Source organism: Cadophora gregata (assembly GCF_030347475.1).
Source record: "Cadophora gregata isolate MNR1 chromosome Unknown scaffold_5, whole genome shotgun sequence".
Lineage (NCBI taxonomy): Eukaryota > Fungi > Ascomycota > Leotiomycetes > Helotiales > Ploettnerulaceae > Cadophora > Cadophora gregata.
This window is the reverse complement of record NW_026695928.1, coordinates 2996133-3016101: the sequence shown is the minus strand read 5'-3', so window position 1 is coordinate 3016101 and position 19969 is coordinate 2996133. Positions and strand designations below refer to the sequence as shown.

Below are 19969 nucleotides of genomic sequence, written 5' to 3'. Positions count from 1 at the left end.
CGATGCAGCAATACCTGGTGTGCGTTAATGGTCTCATGTCATCTGACGATGTAGTGTGTGAAACGTCACTGTCATCGCCGGAGATCGAGAGTTGGGGGTGGGGAGCTGATTGTGGCAAGTCAGGGTTGAGTCGTCTGCAGGCTGCGGCGATAGTGAGCAGTGTTGGAGATGGGCGGTGTTGGGATTGAGATTTTGAACGGAATATATATCACCCTCAGAACATCATTCTCTTGCCATCGACGGCTTTTATCTTCAATTCGGCGTCTTCTGGTATCGATGAAGGTATCGAATGAGGAATTTACCTGATTTAGGTAGCCGAGGCTGAGTCTTGACAGACATCCATACTTAGGCCGCAGTGAGTTATCTGACAGTCATGACAGATGTGCGGTACCATGACTCATTCGTATCCAGATGATTGAAGCCTTGTCAGCGCTGTGGAGCTGTGGATGCGATAGTGGTTATGTTGCCTGCTTGTTAATCACCAGCGAGCTTTGTTGACGACGCTAAAGAAGCGAGGAGAGTGGGGCGCCGACTAGCCATTCTGCGGTGATGGAGAAGCAACGAAGTCGACGAGAACATCGCAGTGATGGTATCCAGCGATGGATATTGTATAGACCTTCATCAAATATTGTCCTAGAAATGTGGACTGAGATACCAAAGCCGGGTCAGATATGTCAGTTTGGCGAGCGATTGACGGGGTACTGTGTCGTGGCAAGCTACACCACGCAGTTGGCTTGAAATCCGTGCCATGACTCGGGGAACCCTTCGCAAATTCCGAGAGAAACATGACGTCGGCCCATTTTTTGATATTTTCTGGTCTTTGTGTGCCTTCTCAAGGTAGTGCAAATCAGGAGAGAGATGAGAGCTGAGCGTCCCCGGCGGTGTCGACATTATCATGTCAACGAGGAGGGTCTGGACTGAGCTACAAATGATAACTGGCATTGTCGTTTTTCCGTGTGTTGGATGAACCACAATGGTCCAGAACAAGTTTTTCTATTCAGTCATAACGGCATGACCGGGGAGACGATAAATGTGCCGCATTCATTCGGTAGAGGGTTAACAGGCCACAATCTAGGAATTCCTGGCTCTGGGCAGGCTGTCGGACGTGGTGGAAGCTCAGAGAAATCTATTCAGACGCGTGCTTTGTACATCGGCTGAGAAAATGATGATTTGGCGTTGGGGATCTGTTTGTCCTCGTCGACGACCCTTGGAATCTCCACTGTTATTTGGTCGTTGATAGCTCGGCATGAACTCGAAACAAGGTCTGACAGGATTTCTCCGCCTCATTGAAGCCAGGTTGAATTCGTATGTGATGATTATTTTGGAAACCATTTCTTGGGATGATATATGCTGATATTGTTGAAGGAGCACTGATGGTACAATGTCGTCAGCCAACGCGAACTCAATTGGTTTCCACTCCAGTAATCACCTGGACAAGTCGTGCTCCTCTCCAATGAAGCATAGATCAATGCCTGAACCTTCATCTCAACGTCGATATCCTGAAGCACAAATAGATGAAAGAACCAACCTTTTATCTGTCGTTTATCGCCGCAGTTGTCACCGAACCACTGGTCCGGGTCTCACATCCGGCCGTCGCCACTTGAGCAAAAATCGCCACTTGCGCGAACTATGCCTGTGTAGGAGAAGGCGCGCTTAGTTTGCCATGTTTGCACGACTTCAACGAGACGACATCTCATGGCAATCAATATACGACGTCTTTATCGTTTGAGCCGCGATCAGAACGTCTGCATGGCTGTGTCGCCCTGAGCGGCCTCAACATTTGAAGCAGTGAAGTCGCTTCAAAGGAAGATTTGGCTGATCAGCGAGCATATCTCCGCCCGCGGAGAAAGAAAAGAGAGGATTGAATGAAAGTAGACGACGGCATCATAACTCAGGAAGGTTGCAAAGTCCGGTATGCCGTCTGCCGTAAAATGAAGTGTCCCATGGCCGATCGCTGACTGAGTAAAGCAGATGACAATGTGAATGGATGAAAGGGTGGGCAGGCCGAGACTGAGACTGCTCGTTCTCTAATTCCTGCCGCTAGGACTTTCTCCCCGAGCCAATCACTAATTAGAAGTAGACAGACAGCACAGCGCAACGTCCCTTGGCGTTACATTCTGCGGGAAGCCTACCGGGACCCTTGATCATCGGTACCTCATCCTCCCCTCTTCATGGTTCCATGGTTCCTTCACCCCCACCACACCCACCGCTAATTTTGCGTTCCACACCATGTCACTGCACAAACGACGACAAATGGGTTTCATCACTCACACCAGGGAAGTAAAAAGGCGAGCGGTTGTCATAAACGCTTTTCTCTCTTCCGGAATCGTTTGGCATTATCCTCGACTGACCATCCGTTTCGTCCGCCTCCGAATAAATGCCTCCCAATACAATATATCAACGAGAAAATAACTCCATGAAACGATTCTTCCATATGGGAGCTCACCCTAGCTGACCTAAGAGAGCATATCTCATGCGGTGCAAGCACCGAACTCGGCTTGTACATCACATTTTGTTCCCTTCCTCGCTATATTGTGACCAAGTTGTCAAGCTGCTCGACATAATCAAACATCTCTAACCGGATCGTAGTATGTCCCCGACTGGTTGACGTTGTCCGAGGGTTCATATTCATATCCGTCACCTTCGTAAGTTGTGCCTAAAGAGTTATCAGAGCGCTGCTACAGCAATGTGGCAGCCATAAACGAACCAGGGGGAGGATATGCTTGGCTGCTAGAACCTACGCACAGTCAGATTGGTTTCTTGTTTTCCTATACCCGCGTCATTATAGCCCCTGCACCAACGCGGGAAGACCAGAGTGACGGGATTTCCAAGTTTGTTGGTAACGCCGCCCACGGTATGAGAAGCCAACGGCAGATGAAGATCTAACACGCACCCATGTCTCCTGACTCTTGATAACCATAATTGTATTCGTCTTGTTGTTCTTTTGATGCATGTTTATGCTTTGAACTACTTCCGTGTTTGTCATGGTTCTTCTGACCACTTTTCTGAGCTCTGTTCCTTCCATCACGATAACGAAACTTGTGGTACAAAAACCACTTTGCAACCCAATTAGGGCTATTCCCCCAAGATTCTCCGAGGTTCCAATAGTAAGCTGTATATTGGTCACCTCGTTGGGCTATCATCTCAATGGCATCGTCCTTGGCTCTCTCTTGGATGTCAGACCAATCATATGGAGCTTTCTTCTTGCCATTCGGCTTCATATGAGACTTGTCGGAGACGAGCCAGTCGTAGACGACATCAGTCTCCTTCTGTTTAATTTTGGAGTATCGTAAGTACCTCGTCATAAATTAGAGTTCAGAGGTGGGGTCACCCACAGGGTGGGAAAGTGAATAGCGAGGAGGTACATACCGCCATCAATGCGTAGGTTTCGGGCCTGAGGTCCAATCGTTTAAGAAGATCTTCTTTGGTCTGGCTCATCGCCATGGAGGGTAGACCGGCCATTTCGCTCATGGAAAACGAGAAATCAGGCGATTGACTCCGGATAGCAGGACAATGCTCTGCGTGGGAGAATAGAAAGTTGACATATTAGGCCCGTTGCTACCAGCCAGTCTCTAGGCCATTTCGGAGTAGACCTGTGTCGAGGCACATTAGATGCAGGCTCGATCGAGGGCTGCAGCAGCTCCATACCTCCAAGGCTTGAATCAGCGCTGCCCTAAGCATGATGCAAGCGGCAGACAGGATTGGTGGCGTGATAAGATGGATGTGAAGCATGCTTCCAGCTGTCAATGCTTGGCTGCTTCTCAGGCAGAGCTGCTGATTTCGCAAGGATGTCAGGATCCGAGACCTGTATTACTGGGAAAGGAAGAGTTCACCCATGAGGCAAGAGGGGTTTTTGAACAACATGGTCGAGAATGATGGGGTGGAACAGTTGCCACCGAGTAGAATGATGGACCGTACTGGCGTATTCCCAAATGCTTTCCCAATCATAGATTCAGTGACTAGTACCATCCATGACATTGCTCTGAGCTGCAGTGTCATGGCTTGGAGACACCAATGAACGCAGAGGCAGGTGTGCCTTTTACAGTGTGTAGTGGCGTGTTGGGATGCTTCAAGCCTAGCGTTGTCATGATTTGCCTGGAAACAAGCGCACACAAACAGAATGCCTGTAACTCGTCGCACCAAAAGACCCTGCATAAAATGCGGGAAGGACATTCCTGTCACCTTGCAGACCAGCGTCTTCAGATATCGGTATCTGTTTGTAATGTCACTGTGTCTGGGGATCGGAGATCCTACTCAACAGGGAGAAAGATGCTTTGAGCTCTGCAGGTGTAGGTGATAGGAACGGCCACTTCGACCACTTGACGTTGCTGGCTGGCATTCTGGATAATCAAAGAATCGATTCAACTCAGGTTCAAGCAGAGTGACTCTCTTTTCTTCTTGCCATGAGACAGCCACTCCATGTTTAAGACGAGGATCGGAGTCAAAATGAAGCAGAAGGGTTGCTTTCCATCGTCGTAGGTAGGGTAACCTCAGGGTAAAGGAATCTGGGGGGAGGCAGGGCGTCTAGAAATTCGGGGATGAAACCGGTTCCGCAGAGAGAGTGTGGGTGGGCATCGCAATCGTGGAGTGCCAAATTCCTGACATGCATGCAGGTGCAGGGTTTACCGCCAAGTTCGTAGACTTTGTGCATTTACAGTAGTACATACAGTACAGTACGAGTATTGTCCGGTGGTGCTTTTGGCCCGGATCAACAGGATTAAGCCAGTAGCGAGTGCGAGGCTGAAAAGCTGTGGGCCGGGCCATCTTGCACAAGCATGGGGCTGTAAGTACTGGCCTGGTCCAGAGTACCCTTCTATCGTGTACTGTAGGGAGGAGCTTTATATAGTGTGAAAGTCTTGATTTATTAAGGTATTCTAGAGCTCCCCTATAAAGGGAAGCTCCAGGAGTTCTAGTTATATAAGTAGCCTCTAGTTAGCTAGAGCGCCTTAGGGAGTACTTTAAGTACGTTAAGTACATAATATACCCTCTCGCTTAGCTTTATAATAGTAAGCAAAGCGATATAAATAGTGCAGATAATACTACCTAAACTATAATAAGAGTTAATACTAACTAATAGCGTTAGGTCTTAAGCGCCTAGTGGCTCTAAATATATAAACTAGGTAAGTCCCCTTAAATGTTCTTTCCTTAAATAACAACTTTAACGTAATATTAGTAAATATAGCTAAAAGCTCCTATACTGCTTACGCCTTACGCGCCTCTAACCTTGCTACTATTCGCGTAGTAAAGAAAAAGACTATAAGTTGTTAATTTAAAGATTCTGACGTAGTTAGTGTTATAAGGAATAGTTAGAACTACGCTAATACTTGTAAAATAGGCCTGTGGCCTGTAAAGGTAGTGGTAACCACTTCTTTACTATACCCGATTAGGAAGAGTCTAGAGCTCGGCAAAGCTCGGTAAGACTCGGTAGAGCTCGGTTAACTCTGAAGGGGTTTACTATTAGTCCGCAGACCTTTACTATGGAGGTATAAGGGGAAATCAGGAGGTGTAGGTAATCCCGGTTAAGGGATAGATCCCTTTTAGATACGAACCGGGGGTTATTCGGAAAGTAGTATATATTCTAACCTATAGATACTCTTTATAATATATACTTTTAAATACCTTTAAATTAAACCTTAGATTTTAATATATATTAATATACACTTATTATTTATTTACTAGTATAATACTAATACTAATTAGTAGTTACCTTATACTATAGAATAGATAAGTTAAATATAATAGAGTTAACTCTTAGGATATAATATTAAATTAATATTAGTAGGCTCTTATTAAAACTAAGTAGAGTAAGCCTTGTAGAGTAACTAGAGAACTCTTATTAAAATTAAGTAAAGTAAGTTCTATACTACTAAAGAATAATAGCTACTCTCTAATAGTTATTAAGATATTTCCGGAGCTATTTAGTTAGATATTTCTAGGATATAAAAGATATATCTGAAATACTGTTACGAACGCACTCAGAAGGAGTATCACGTGTGTCTTGGCCCTGAGGCTCGGCAGCATTGCTGCACAGAGAAGCCAAGAACTAGGAACGAAATCACGGGACCATGTGTCACGTGATGGCATGGAGCTTTTGGAACCATAGGGTCCAAGGTTCCTGGAGCCTGGGATCATAGGACCCATAGGGATCCAAGGCTAACGAAGGTTCTATATAAGACTGGCACGTCTGCCATTAGATAGGAGCTTCGTGCTCAACTTCAAATAGTATTCTGATACTTAGTAACTGTCTTCCCGTCTACGTGATACACCTACCTCTCGATCATCAGAGATCAACTGCAGCCTTCTGTATTTACAGCGAGTAAATACCGGACAGTTACACTTTGAGCACCTTCTCGTCAGAGGTACCGACTCACGAAGACAACATGTCCTCCGTCAAAGGATCGTCGAACGACCACTCGGCTCCCGCCAAGGCCTTCGACCCAAAGAACATACCCAAGATCGCCGCCCCGGATCTCTACAACGGAGACCGATCCAAGCTCAGAGCATACCTCACGCAGGTTAAGCTCTATACGGGCTTCAACGGTCACCAGTTCGCCACGGAGACTGACAAAGTCCTTTGGGCTTCGTCCTTTCTCCGGGGATCTGCCTTCAACTGGATCGAGACCTTCCTCTCGGACTACATTCAGAACCGAACCAAGGATGGGAGAGTCTCCACGGCAATGACCAAGGAATCCCAGAAGATCTTTATGACCTTCGAAGGTTTCGAGCATAGGATCAACCGCGTCTTCGGCGACATTGATCAGAACCGTACCGCCGAACGGAACATCCAGAACCTAAAGCAGGTCGGGTCAGCGACCACGTATACTGCCGCCTTCCAGCAATTCGCGAATCAGACCAGCTGGAATGACGACGCCCTTCGGGCACAGTACTACAAAGGGTTGAAAGACGGAGTGAAAGATGAGATAGCAAGATCGGACGCGCCTACCGACTTGCAAGAACTCATCGAAATGGCTGTCAAGATTGACAACCGAAACTACGAGAGGGCACTCGAGAAGAAAGGCCAATACCGCTCCGGAACGCACATGCACCAAGGAAGAGGGGGCAATAACAAGAAACCATTCTACCCTCGGGAAATGGAACTCGATGCGACGTTCCGGAAGCCAAGTCATCAAGGAAAGCCGCGCAACGGCGGGCTATCTAAGAAAGTCATGAGCGAGCGACGAGAAAAGAAGCTGTGCTTCGAGTGTGGCCTCCCTGGTCACATGGCCAGCTCTCATCGACAAAAGAAGTCGTGGACAGACAAGAAACATGCCAACGCAATGGGACGTGGCTCTTACAATGAACCAACACGACAACTCGCCGCGACGTATCGACACATGACTACAGACGAGCTCGAGGAGAATCACATCCACACCCAGTTGGGCGATTCTGACGACAGCGAGCGAGATTCCGCGAGCGTCGTGGATCAGCTCGAGCAAACCGTCGTCAGCACGCCCCCTGAGGACTATGTGTATCGAGACAACGACAGCTCTGGGCCAGACGATGACACAGAGTTAATGCCAAGTGACAGCGAGGAAGAAGCCCAGGAGCCAGAGTGGACTCCAGAACCAGGGCCACCTCAACCTGAACTCTCAGGACCAGGAGTGGGTGAAACTTGGGAAGTTACCCAAAGAGAAGAGAGCCTGTATCAGGTTAGCTGTAACACTCGCCACTGGACCAATGTAGCCACCGGGGTTACTTATCAGGAACCAGGCCTTGTCGGCTTGGGGGGTCCACCGTGGGGGGCAAGGTACGAAGTAGTCTACCGGGACTATAAGCGTATCGGATGGAGAATGGCCGGCAGCTGGGAAGGACCGACGACCTTTATGCAGCACTTGCCACTCCAGAATACCGTCATTCTTAACACCAGCGCGCCACCAGGGGTGGGCGAGGAATGGGAAATCATGGCTGAGAACCGACATAATAGGACATGGGTCCACGTCAATGATGACGGCCGGTACTATTACGAGATGTACAACCCAGTAACATACACCGAACTCGGAATAGGGCTCGTATACAAGGTCAGCCTAAGCTATGGCAATCGAAGGGTATGGGAAAGTGTCCTCGACCATAGCGTACATTGGGAATATTTCTGTGTGCGGCAACTTGCCGCCATTGGGGATAAACATCTCACGTTGGAGGTTAAAATCAAGGGAGTCAAGCTTCAGGCGATGGTAGACTCTGGGGCACAAGGGAACTTCATGTCTCCTACTGTTGTGCTCGAGCACTACCTGTCAACCGAAGTAAAGGATAAGGGATACCACCTGGTACTGGCGGATGGCAAGGTCGCCTCCGATGGACTGATCGAGGTCCAGACCGCTCCAGTCCATATGGGCATCGCCGGACACTCCGAAATAATCCAATTCGACGTCGTCAGGATTGGAAGGCACGACATCATCCTGGGGTTGCCATGGATGGAAAAGCATAATCCTGTTGTCGATTGGCAGACAGGAAAACTTGAGTTTAGTCGTTGCCAAGACTGCTGTTATCCACCGGGAACAGAAGCAGTGAGCATTCGAGAGGTTAGCGCCACCTCCAAGGAAGAGCTCGGACACCAAGACAAGGGTCCACTGATGAAGGATATACCATCAGCATACAAGAAGTTTGCGGCACTGTTCAAAGAAGAACGAGGCATCGAGGCCTTGCCGAAACACCAGGACTACGATCATCGGATCGAGTTAGAACCAGGTACCAAACCGATATTCCAACCACTTAGGGAATATTCGGCGACAGACTTGATGACGATCAAGCAATACATCGATGAAAACCTAGCGAAGGGATTCATCCGAGAGTCCAAATCCCCATGGGGAAGTAACGTCTTATTCGCAGAGAAGAAAGACGGTGGACGACGAATGTGCATCGACTACCGTCGATTGAACGATGCCACAAAGAAGGATCGTTATGCACTACCATTGGCCAAGGAGCTGCGGGACAGACTCGTTGGAGCCAAGATCTTCACTCAGCTTGACCTAAGAGGAGCATACAACCTCGTTAGGATGGCTGAGGGTGAAGAAGAGAAAACAGCATTTCGCACCCGTTTCGGTCACTACGAGTACACGGTCATGCCCTTCGGCTTGACTAACGCACCAGCCACATTTCAGCGTCTGATCAACAATGTTTTGCGGCCTTACTTAGACGTAACGTGCATATGCTATTTGGACGACATACTGGTCTACTCCAAATCAGAGGAGCAACATGTGAAGGACGTCACAGCCATTCTCCAGAGGCTGGAGGACGCCTGCCTGTTACTCAAACCAGAGAAGTGCAACTTCCACGTGGACGAGGTTGTCTTTCTAGGCTATGTGGTCACCACCGCAGGATTGGCTATGGATCCCAAAAAGATCAAAGCAATCATCGAGTGGACGGGGCCCACGAATGTCAAGGAAGTACAATCATTCCTCGGGTTTGCCAACTTCTACAGGCGATTCATCAAGGACTACTCGAAAATCGCCGGGCCACTCACGGAGTTGACCCACAAGGACAAGGAATTCCACTGGTCCGACAGCGCACGAAAAGCGTTTGAGGCACTCAAAGCGGCTTTCATCGCGGAACCAGTACTCACTTCCTTCACCCCCGACAAAGAAATACGCATAGAGACAGATTCTTCGGACTACGCTATTGGAGCCGTGCTCAGCCAGCCGGGCGAGGACGGAAGATAGCAACCAGTCGCTTACCATTCGCGGAAACTATCACCAGCAGAACTCAACTACGACATATACGACAAAGAGTTGCTGGCAATTGTGGACGCAGTACGCGAATGGAAGGTCTACCTCGAGGGCGCCGCCCACGAAGTACAGATCCTAACGGACCACAAGAATCTCATTTACTTTACAACGACCAAAGAATTGAACCGACGCCAGGTTCGATGGTATGAAACACTCTCTACCGTTAAACTTCGAATTTCTTATGTCAAGGGAACGGAAAACGCCAGAGCCGACGCTCTGAGCAGGAAACCAGAATATCTCGCAAACAAAACTCACGAATCCCACACCGTACTGCGGAAGGATGGTGATTCGCTAATAGTCAATCACCGACAGCTGGCCTCAACGGGCCAGGTCGCCGAGAAAATCTGGAGGGGCTATGCCAACGACCCGGTCATAGCCGAACAGAAGAAGCAGCTGGGCGAAGGATTCTCCTTCACCTCAGACGGCACGCTTCTGTACCAAGGACGAATCTATATACCCACTGGGGACAGGATTAAATTCGTCACGCACTGGCATGGGCTGCCCGCTCATGGACACCAGGGGGTAGCTAAGACACTGTCTAGGCTATCCAGGGAATACTACTTCCCAGGTATGAGGAAGGTAGTCAAAGACGTGGTAGCGTCGTGCGACACATGCATCCGGAACAAGGCATCACACCATGCTCCGTATGGGCTCATGAAGTCACCAACAACACCACCTCGCCCATGGAAATCAATCGCTTTGGATTTCGTGGTCGAGCTACCACCCTCGAAAGACCCAGTCACAGGAATCGTATACAACTCGATCTGTGTAATAACGGATAGGTTCACAAAGTACGCGTACATGGTACCAGTACTTGGAACACAGGACGCGCCCATGATGGCGCAGGTATTCCTCAGAACAATCTTCGCAAGCCACGGAATACCAGATGAGGTCATCTCAGACAGAGACAAGCTCTTCACCTCGAAGTTCTGGAAAACTCTCATCGCGCTCTTAGGAATGAAGCAGAAAATGTCAACCGCATTCCATCCTCAGACCGATGCACAGACAGAACGAATCAACCAGATAATGGAAACTTATCTTCGGTGTTATGTGAACTACAAGCAGGACGACTGGGTGCAACTACTTCCACTCGCTCAGTTTGCATATAACAGCGCGGACCAAGAGACCATTGGAGTATCGCCGTTCTACGCGAATTATGGGCACAATCCCACGGCATACAACCCACCAATAGCCGGTCAGGGTACCGCGCAAGAAGCCATACTACAGGCAGATGAGCTTAAACAGCTCCATGAAGAATTGTCAGCCGATATTCTCTTCATCGCGCAGAGATCTGCGATCTACTACAACAGAAAGCGTAGCATGGGACCAACGCTCAAGGAGGGGGATAAAGTCTACTTACTCAGAAAGAATATCACAACCAAAAGACCAAGTCACAAATTGGATCACAAAAAGCTAGGACCGTTCAGGATTGCCAAAGTCAAGGGACCAGTCAATTATCAACTAGCTCTGCCAAAGACAATGAACATCCACCCAGTATTCCACATATCTCTCCTCGAACCAGCACCGCCAGGAGCACCGCCTGCTCCTGTCACCGAAATACAACCGGTCAATCCGAACGCCGAATACGAAGTAGAGGCTATCCTCGACTGTCAGAACTACCACGGCAAAACACGATATTTGATCAAGTGGAAGGGGTACCCACAGTCAGAAAACACCTGGGAACCCAAGTCTAACCTCCACTGCCCTGGGTTGCTGCGAAGTTTCCATCAACGAAACCCAGGTCTTCCCAGAAGGAGTTCCCAAAGTCAGGCAGCGGTTCATCAACCAGGTGGAACTCGGAGGAGTCGCCGGCGGGCGGCGGTGTAGGTGGCCGAGCGGCAGAAGCTTGCTTCTCCCTCTCCGCTGCTTCCCGCGCCTCCGCCTTCTCCACTCTTTCTTTTGCCTCAGCCTCGTCCAACTCATCCAGAGTTCTCAGACCACGACGAAGCATTTCCCTCCCTCGCTCGCGAAGCTCGGCTTGGCGCTGCTCGAGCTCGCGGACGCGAGCCAGGCCGGCCATGGCCGCCTCGAAGGCCATATCTCTCTCAAACTTCAGGCGATCTTCCTCCATACGAAGACTTTGGAGGTCGTCGATAGAAACCTGAAGAGCATCGCATTTCACGCCGCGACGGACACACTCCCCACACCTCTGGGACTTCTCATTCAGGACCACGCAATTGCGATGGTAGCGAATACAATTGGAACACGGCATGCTGGGCGAGCCGTAGGAGTTGATCGTTTCAGCAAGTGCTATCCTTTGTTTGTATTTGGTGGTTTTGGAGGACATGATGAAAGAAGAAGACGGCCATGGGTCGTCGTCGGTATTTCCTTTGGCATACTTAAGCGTGGGGACCACGCTAGGCAAGAAGGGGGATAGTGTTACGAACGCACTCAGAAGGAGTATCACGTGTGTCTTGGCCCTGAGGCTCGGCAGCATTGCTGCACAGAGAAGCCAAGAACTAGGAACGAAATCACGGGACCATGTGTCACGTGATGGCATGGAGCTTTTGGAACCATAGGGTCCAAGGTTCCTGGAGCCTGGGATCATAGGACCCATAGGGATCCAAGGCTAACGAAGGTTCTATATAAGACTGGCACGTCTGCCATTAGATAGGAGCTTCGTGCTCAACTTCAAATAGTATTCTGATACTTAGTAACTGTCTTCCCGTCTACGTGATACACCTACCTCTCGATCATCAGAGATCAACTGCAGCCTTCTGTATTTACAGCGAGTAAATACCGGACAGTTACAAATACCTATAAATTATCTCTGGTATAATAGTAACTCTAATAGACTAAGTTACGGAATAACTTAAAGTAGAAGTTAAAAGTAGCGGAACCTTAATATAAGATAGAACGCTAGCTCCTAGAGTACTTTTAGCTAGTCTTATAATAGCTAATATTAATAGTTTAATTCGAGGATTCGTAGATTATTTTATAAGGAAAAGTATTAGAGGAGAGATATTATTCTAGGACTTTTAGGAATATTTTCCGGATTAGATAGCAGACGATTTTAAGAAGATAATAGGTAAGTAATAATAAGAGCTCTAAGATTATCTCTTAAAGAATTAAGTCTATATTTAGTATTAAAAAGGATTATAGATTTCTTAGGCTCTTATAATAGTAGTTTAAGTATAAGAGAATACTTAGCTAGATAAGCGGGAAATTAAACTACTACTAGACTTACTATTCAGCTCTTTTTTTAGATAAGATTCGGACTTATAATTAAGGAGAGAACTAAGTATAATAAATACTTTATTAGAACTCGCTTAATATATCGTTTCTATCTGTAAAGATTATAGCCTCTGAGAATATAGAGATAAGGTATTAGGATAGCTAAGAGAGAATATAAATAAGTGATCCCTTAAGGGGATAAGTTTTATTTTAGTATCCGGACCCTTAAGGACCTTTATATATTAAACTCTCTATAGAAGGTAAAGATCTCTATAGAGCTTTTCCTCTTATTAATATTAAGAGAGAGAAATTATTTCTAATAAGACTAAAGAGATAATATACTAATCAGCCTCTAGTATAGAGACTAAGAGATAATAATTTACTAGATCTTACCCTAGCTCCTACGATATACTTAAGAGACGAAATATTACTCTCTTTTTAAGTACCTAGCTAAAATAAACTATATTTAGAGTCTATTTATCTAAGTTAGTATATTATAGAACTAATCTCTCCGGAATAAGTAAAATCACTAGTAAGCCTTAGTAAGATATATACTAAGGAGCTTTAATATAATAGAGCTAGAGATTATCTTAATAAGAAGCTTTATATCTTTACTAATCTTTACTAATAAGTATTAGTAGAGTTCATGCTATAGTATAAGGTATTTCTATTTATACTCCGGGATAAAGCCTTATTATACTACTACTAGTACCTCTAGAATAAGGGGTACTTATTCGATAAGCTAGTATAAGCTACTTATAATAATTATAAGATAGAGGAGAGAGCTAATTAATACTTAAGTTAATAGTTTAGTATAACTTTTTCTACGTTTTAGAATAAGCTACTTTAGAAAGGTAAATTAGCTTTAATATAGTTAAAAAGCTTCGCGAGAGAGCTATAAAGTATCTAATTAGGTCTTAAGAATAATAGTATATAGAACAATGAAATATTATATAATAAGCTAGTATAAGGAGTTTTAAGAAATCCCTTATTTAAAATAGCTTTATTTAAGCTACTTCTGATATTTCTTATATTAATAAATAGCTTTCGCGTAGCTATAAGCGTAGAAATAATATAAGATTCCGGATCTAGATCTAAGAGATACTTCGGAAATAATTCGAATTAGCTCTAAATATATATTATAAATAGTAACACTTACTACTTAGACTAAAGGATAAAATTCTCTCTAGGGAATAAATATAGAGATAGATTTAAAGTATTCCTAGGCTATATAAGATATATTATCTGTAAGAAAATAGACTATTATAGTAGCTATTACTTTAACTAAGAGTAGGTAGTCTTAAAAGTAAGGTATTTTATAGAACAGAAAGCTAAGGGTATTAAGTCTATAGAAAAGTCCTATAAAGTATATATAATATACCTTAAAAAGAAAGAGTCAGATTCGGAGCTTAATCAGGATTAGTTTAGAGGACTTAGTAAAGACTATAAAAAGAATAATTCTGATATTTTTATAGAAGATAATAATAACTATTCTAATAATACTAAAGTAGATATAGAGGATAGAGATAGAATAGTACACTTTATTACTATATTCTATATATCAGAAATAGAATATAATATAAGGTAAGTTCTCTAGTACCTCGAGAAGTATAAAGTAATTCATATCCTCTAAAGTATAGTTAAGTAACCTAAGCTTAAGATAATAATAGAAGCTTTTATTACTTAGTAGTCTAAGATAGTTTTTTAAAGTCTTTTAATTAATACTAAAGTATTAAAGAGAAATATAAGTAGTCTTAATTAGTTATGAGCTTTATAATAAACCCGGAAAGTTATATTTAATAAAAGAGAAGCAGGTTGTTATCGGATCTAATTTAGAGCTAGTATAAGAGTAGTATTAGGAACTATTATAATTAATATACCTATCAGATAATTAGAATTTGTAATTATAGATACTAATATACTATTCTTAATATACCTTTGATAGCTTAATAAGCTAGAGATCTACTATAATAACTTTACTAATACCTTAGTTTAAAGGGATATTAAGTACTTAATTATCTGGAAAAATAAGTATATATAGCTTCTTCTAGATTAATATTACTAATTATTAGAGTATTTAGATAGAGATATATTAGCTTATTACTTAATAGAAACAGAGATTCGTAGACTCTATAGGCGGTTTAGTTACTTATTAGTATAATATTTATAATATCTTTTAGACTAAGTAGGTTATATTGTAAAGAAGTGGGGTAGTGCCGTTAAAATACATAATAAGCAGGGACATAGAGGACTACTAACTAAATAAGTAGTAAGAGTAGGAGAGAGAAGATGATATATTTATTACGCGCTATCACGCTTATCTATATAACCTTATAGAACAGGCTAATTATCTTCCGACCTAGAATCACACTACCCTACTACATACGTCCCCCCCTAATTAAGCAGTCGCCCCCTGACTATATCCCCTGATATATCGTATAAACAAAAGAAACATACGGATACTCCTCCTAACCGTCTACCTCTATTATATTACCTACACCCGCTACTAAGCACTCCTCGGCCTCCTCTATAAATAATAGGCTTTTCTTTAATACGATCTCTATTACTTCCTCACTTAGCTAGTTAGCGTTAGCCTCTACCTCTCTTATTAGAATACTTATAGCCTTTAATACCTTCTTTAAGTAGTAAAAGGACTTCTCTTTAAACGCCTTCTTCTCTACCCTCCTTACTATCTTAAAAGCCTCTATAGCTATAACTAGTGCCTTAGCTCTTCACTTGTTAATAAAGCTATAGGCTACTACTTGATCCCCTCCTAATAGAACGTTTCTCTAAGCTATTACTACTAGTGAACTCTATTATTATTGCATAACTAGAGTATTAGATAGAGTACCTAACCCGGAAAGCTTAACTATAGTAGTGAACTAAAAGAGAATAGCTCTGTACTAATTTATAAGGCCTAATAAGGTAGCTAGAGGTATAGTGAAATCTTAATAGGAGTTAGCCAGATCTCTCTAAGTTCCCCTTTCTATAACCTCTAAGGTTTCCTTATTATCCTAAATTATAATAAACTATAGTAAGATAATCTAACGAACTTTCATCGCGGGCCTAGTTAACTTATATAAGATCTTTAGTAGCGTAATCCGTATATCTCTAGGGCTGCAAGAAGTCCTAACCTAATCTACTCCTAGGACCTCCGTATCCTCTTAAGTAAATATTTAGTCTGTGATTTAGTAAATATAGTAGTTAGTATTCTATTCTCGCTCGCGAACACGCGCTTACTACTCGCCTAGCTTATATTATATCCCTAGATAGTAGAAAGTATAATTATCCTTATCCTCTTAATCTAGTAAGACACTACCTTAAATTATAGTAGCCCCTTGATTAGTAGTAAGTATATTATTGATATTTAAATCGATATAACAGAAAAAGGTTCTATCTCCTAGTATAGTGTATTTAGTATAGTAAGGGTAACTAACTAGTCTTCACTTCTTATCAGGATAAAGAGCTATATATATTATATAGTAGGCGGGGTCTTAGCGTATAAGCTACTAAGTTACTAAAAAAAATATATTCCGTAGCTATCTGATATTCTTATACCTATTAATCTCTCGCAAGTAGTACTAGTATATATCTAATTTATTATAAATTTACTTTCCGAGAAGGGAACTAAACTACTATTTAAAGAGGGAGCGAATAACTTATCTATTCTCTTCCTACTATAGTAAGATCGTTAGATCTTAGCTATCTAGAATTAGCTTCTAATTATAATCGAATAATTCGAGCCCCTCTTTCTTATAAAATTTATAAGGTTTAAGCCTATCTGATAAGTAAGGAGAGCGATTAGCTATATAAAACTAAATATAAATCTCCGGGTCTATCTTTAGCTTTCCGATTTCTAACTTCTTATCATATATAATATATAGTCTCTTAATAGCTAAACCTTCCGAGAGCTACTTTATATAAAGACTTATACGCCCTGCTATTAATCGTAAGTAACTATAGTAAACTCGCCGAAATCCTAGTATCTTACTTAAGAGCTTTATTATTACTATAATTAGTAGAACTTTTTTTCCTTCTATTACAGTTTTCTAGCTAGTAGTTATATTCTTCTTATAGTTATACTTCTACTTATCTCCGCCCTCCTTATTAATCTCCTGCTTTTCCTATTCCTCTAGTTCCTCCTTAACTAGGTTAACCTCTTCCTTATTAATCTCAGCCCTTTCCCTATATACAAACTTAAACTCTTTTATAGCCTTACTTATTTCCTCTTAGCGCTAGGACTAATATAGTTAAGGAGCTAAGGCTATTATAGCGCCTATAATAATTTCCCCCGCCGGGTAAGCTAAATTATTAATATTATTAGGGCTCTCTTTCTCCTTACTCGTAGCTGTAGGCGTATCTTCTAATTCCTCTATAAATACCCCTTCTTCTATAAAGCCTCTTATACCGACCTGTATTCTAATACTTCTCTATTCCTCCCTTAATAACTTCCTCGCCTCCTCTTCTCTCGCCTTTATACTTATTATATAAGTTATATCTATTATAGTAACTTCCTTTACCTTAGATATCTTTTAATAAAGTAGCCCTAAGACTTGTCTCTAGACTTCTAAGTTAACTTATAATCTAGCTTCCTTGATAGATATCTTCGTAGAAGCTTATTAGTAGTAACCTATAAATTCCCTTAACTTAGTCGCTAGCTAAGCTAGTACTTCCAAGTCTATCTAGTTCTTTATTACACTCTTATAAGCTTTACCTTATTTATTTCTCTTCTTCGTATTATTAATAATTATAACTTAAACTTCCGTCTAAGACTAATAAAACTTATTCTCTAATATATAGATCCGGAATACTCCCGACTTTTCTACGTACTTATATACTTACTTAATAAGTTCCCTAGCCCTATTATAATATACTATTATAGTCTCTAGGACCCTTAATTAAGTATCATACTAATCTTATAGTAGGATCTTATCCAGGTACATAACCACCTTATTAAAATTAGTAAAAGCTAGTAATCTATCTTCCGCGGGCATTTTAACTAGGCTTATACTTATATCTCCCTTATTATTTATAGCGAACTGTCGTATCTGCGTAGTAATTTAGTTATCGTAGCGCGGAATATAAGGAAGTTATTATTTTTTTTTTAAAGAAAGTTAAAAGTTTCAAATTAAAAAAAATCCCCGGCGCCTTAAATCCCCCCCTAAAAGCTCTTATACCTCGCTTAGCAGCTTATAGCCCACTATTCCTCTAATTATATTATCGCGCTACCCGCTAGTAACTAATATATAATAAACAACTAATAACTTCTCTACCCTTTTTACCTTTCCCCCTTAAAATTCACCTTTTTATTCGCTATCCTACGCTTCTTCCTACTAAATTCACCTTTTCTATAGCCTCGCCGCTACTATTCACTTAATATAAAAACCCTCTCGCGCTTCTATTTTTTTAAATTTTCCTTTTTCCTTTAATAACTATTTTTCTATAGTTACCTCCCTTCCCTATACTATTATTACTATCCTTATACTCTACTACCTTCCTCGTGCTTTCTATACTCTTAACTTACACCTCTATCGCTTCTATTACTATAGTATTACTTCTAAAGACTATCTCTACTTAGTATATCTTAGAGTATTCTTTATATAGCTTAACCCCTAGTATAATCTATATCTAGGACATTATAGTAGCTATCTGAGCCGATAGGACTATATGTTTATCAGATTATATAGTTAGCCTCTTAGTCCTTACTTTTAATAAGTAAGTCCTTACTAAGATAGAAGTATTTAATAAGTAGAGGATCGATTTTCTTTTATATCTTTATATATATTCTAGTCGGAAGTCTATAGGTTATACTTTCCTTAGTTCGGATAACCTTATTATAAAATTTAATAATATACCTCTTTATAGTAGTATTACTATAGGATCTAATATAGACACTTTAGACCTAACCTTTATCTCTATAAAGAAGTATAATAGTTATAAGTAATAGCGCAATAAGCACTTATTTAGTAGTAGTAACTCTCTTAATAATTATAAGAAAAAAGAATTATAGAAGTATATTAAGTCCAAGCCCTCGACTAACTTACTTATAAAGACTCCTAGCTTATCTTTCAAAGACCCTTCTACCCCTAGTACTATCCGCGTTAAGAATACTATTAAGAAAAAGAAGCCTACTAAGAAAGAGACCCCCCTTGCGAAGAAGTTGAAAAATACTAATAAGTATATAGATAACGCCCTAGATTAGGATAATTCCGATAAAAGTAATACCCCTACTATTAAACATAAGCTTGTATCTATTACCGCTGCCTCTACTCCTATAACCTCCAAGAAAATCTTATTCCGAGTTACTTAGTCCTCTAAGACTGCTCTCTCTCTAAAGAAAGCTATTAATAGTAATAAGAATACTAAGGTTCACGCTAATATCAATAATATTAAGAATAAGGATAATAGTAACTATTCCAAGAAGAAGAAGAAGAAGAGATCTACTAAGCGTTAAGCTCCCAAGATTACTTCCGAAACTACTACTAGATCACGCTAAGCTTACCCTTGTTGTAAAGCTATTATAACTACCTCTACTTTTATTACTAGTTATCCTCCCGAGATCAAGTTACTTCTTAATAAGTACCTCTAGTAATACCCCTATAATAAGAGTACTTCCGACCCCGCTAATACTTAGTTCTACCCTATTACTTATTAGATATACTTTAATCTTAAGTATATCAGTTATATTAGTAGCGCCCTTACCTAAGATATTAATAGTAAATATTATTATATAACCTACCTTAAAAGATATATTCGTTAAATTATTACTAAAGCTATTCTTACTAAGCGTAACACACTAAGTAGTTCTTCCTTAGCTCACCCGGCCACTACAGGTAAGCACTTTCCTCTCCTAGCCAGCTATAGTACTAATAATAATAGTAATAATAAGAGTAGTAAAGAAATAGACACTAATAATAATAAAATAGCCGAGGACACTACCCCCCTAGTCTAATAGGTCCCCCTTGCTACTATATTTATTATCTATATATATTTATTTAGTTGTATAATTAGTGTTTAAGGCGATTATTTTCTTTGATTTCTTTATATAATAACTACTCTAAGTACTACTTATA

General features: G+C 42.0%; 2 protein-coding genes across 2 annotated transcripts; both read right to left on the bottom strand.

Moving 5' to 3' along the window:
- Positions 1 to 2564: 2564 nt before the first annotated feature.
- ONS95_011772 (uncharacterized protein) lies at positions 2565 to 3471 on the bottom strand (the record flags this gene model as incomplete). The annotated part of the gene is made up of 4 exons (XM_058505402.1): positions 2565 to 2656; positions 2708 to 2737; positions 2894 to 3269; positions 3370 to 3471. The coding sequence occupies 4 exons, from the start codon at positions 3469 to 3471 to the stop codon at positions 2565 to 2567; spliced, it is 600 nt and encodes a 199-aa protein (XP_058359959.1).
- Positions 3472 to 11412: 7941 nt separating this feature from the next.
- On the bottom strand, positions 11413 to 12009 carry ONS95_011771 (uncharacterized protein; the record flags this gene model as incomplete). Its single annotated transcript, XM_058505401.1, has 1 exon — positions 11413 to 12009. The coding sequence occupies one exon, from the start codon at positions 12007 to 12009 to the stop codon at positions 11413 to 11415; it is 597 nt and encodes a 198-aa protein (XP_058359958.1).
- Between the last annotated feature and the right edge of the window lie 7960 nt (positions 12010 to 19969).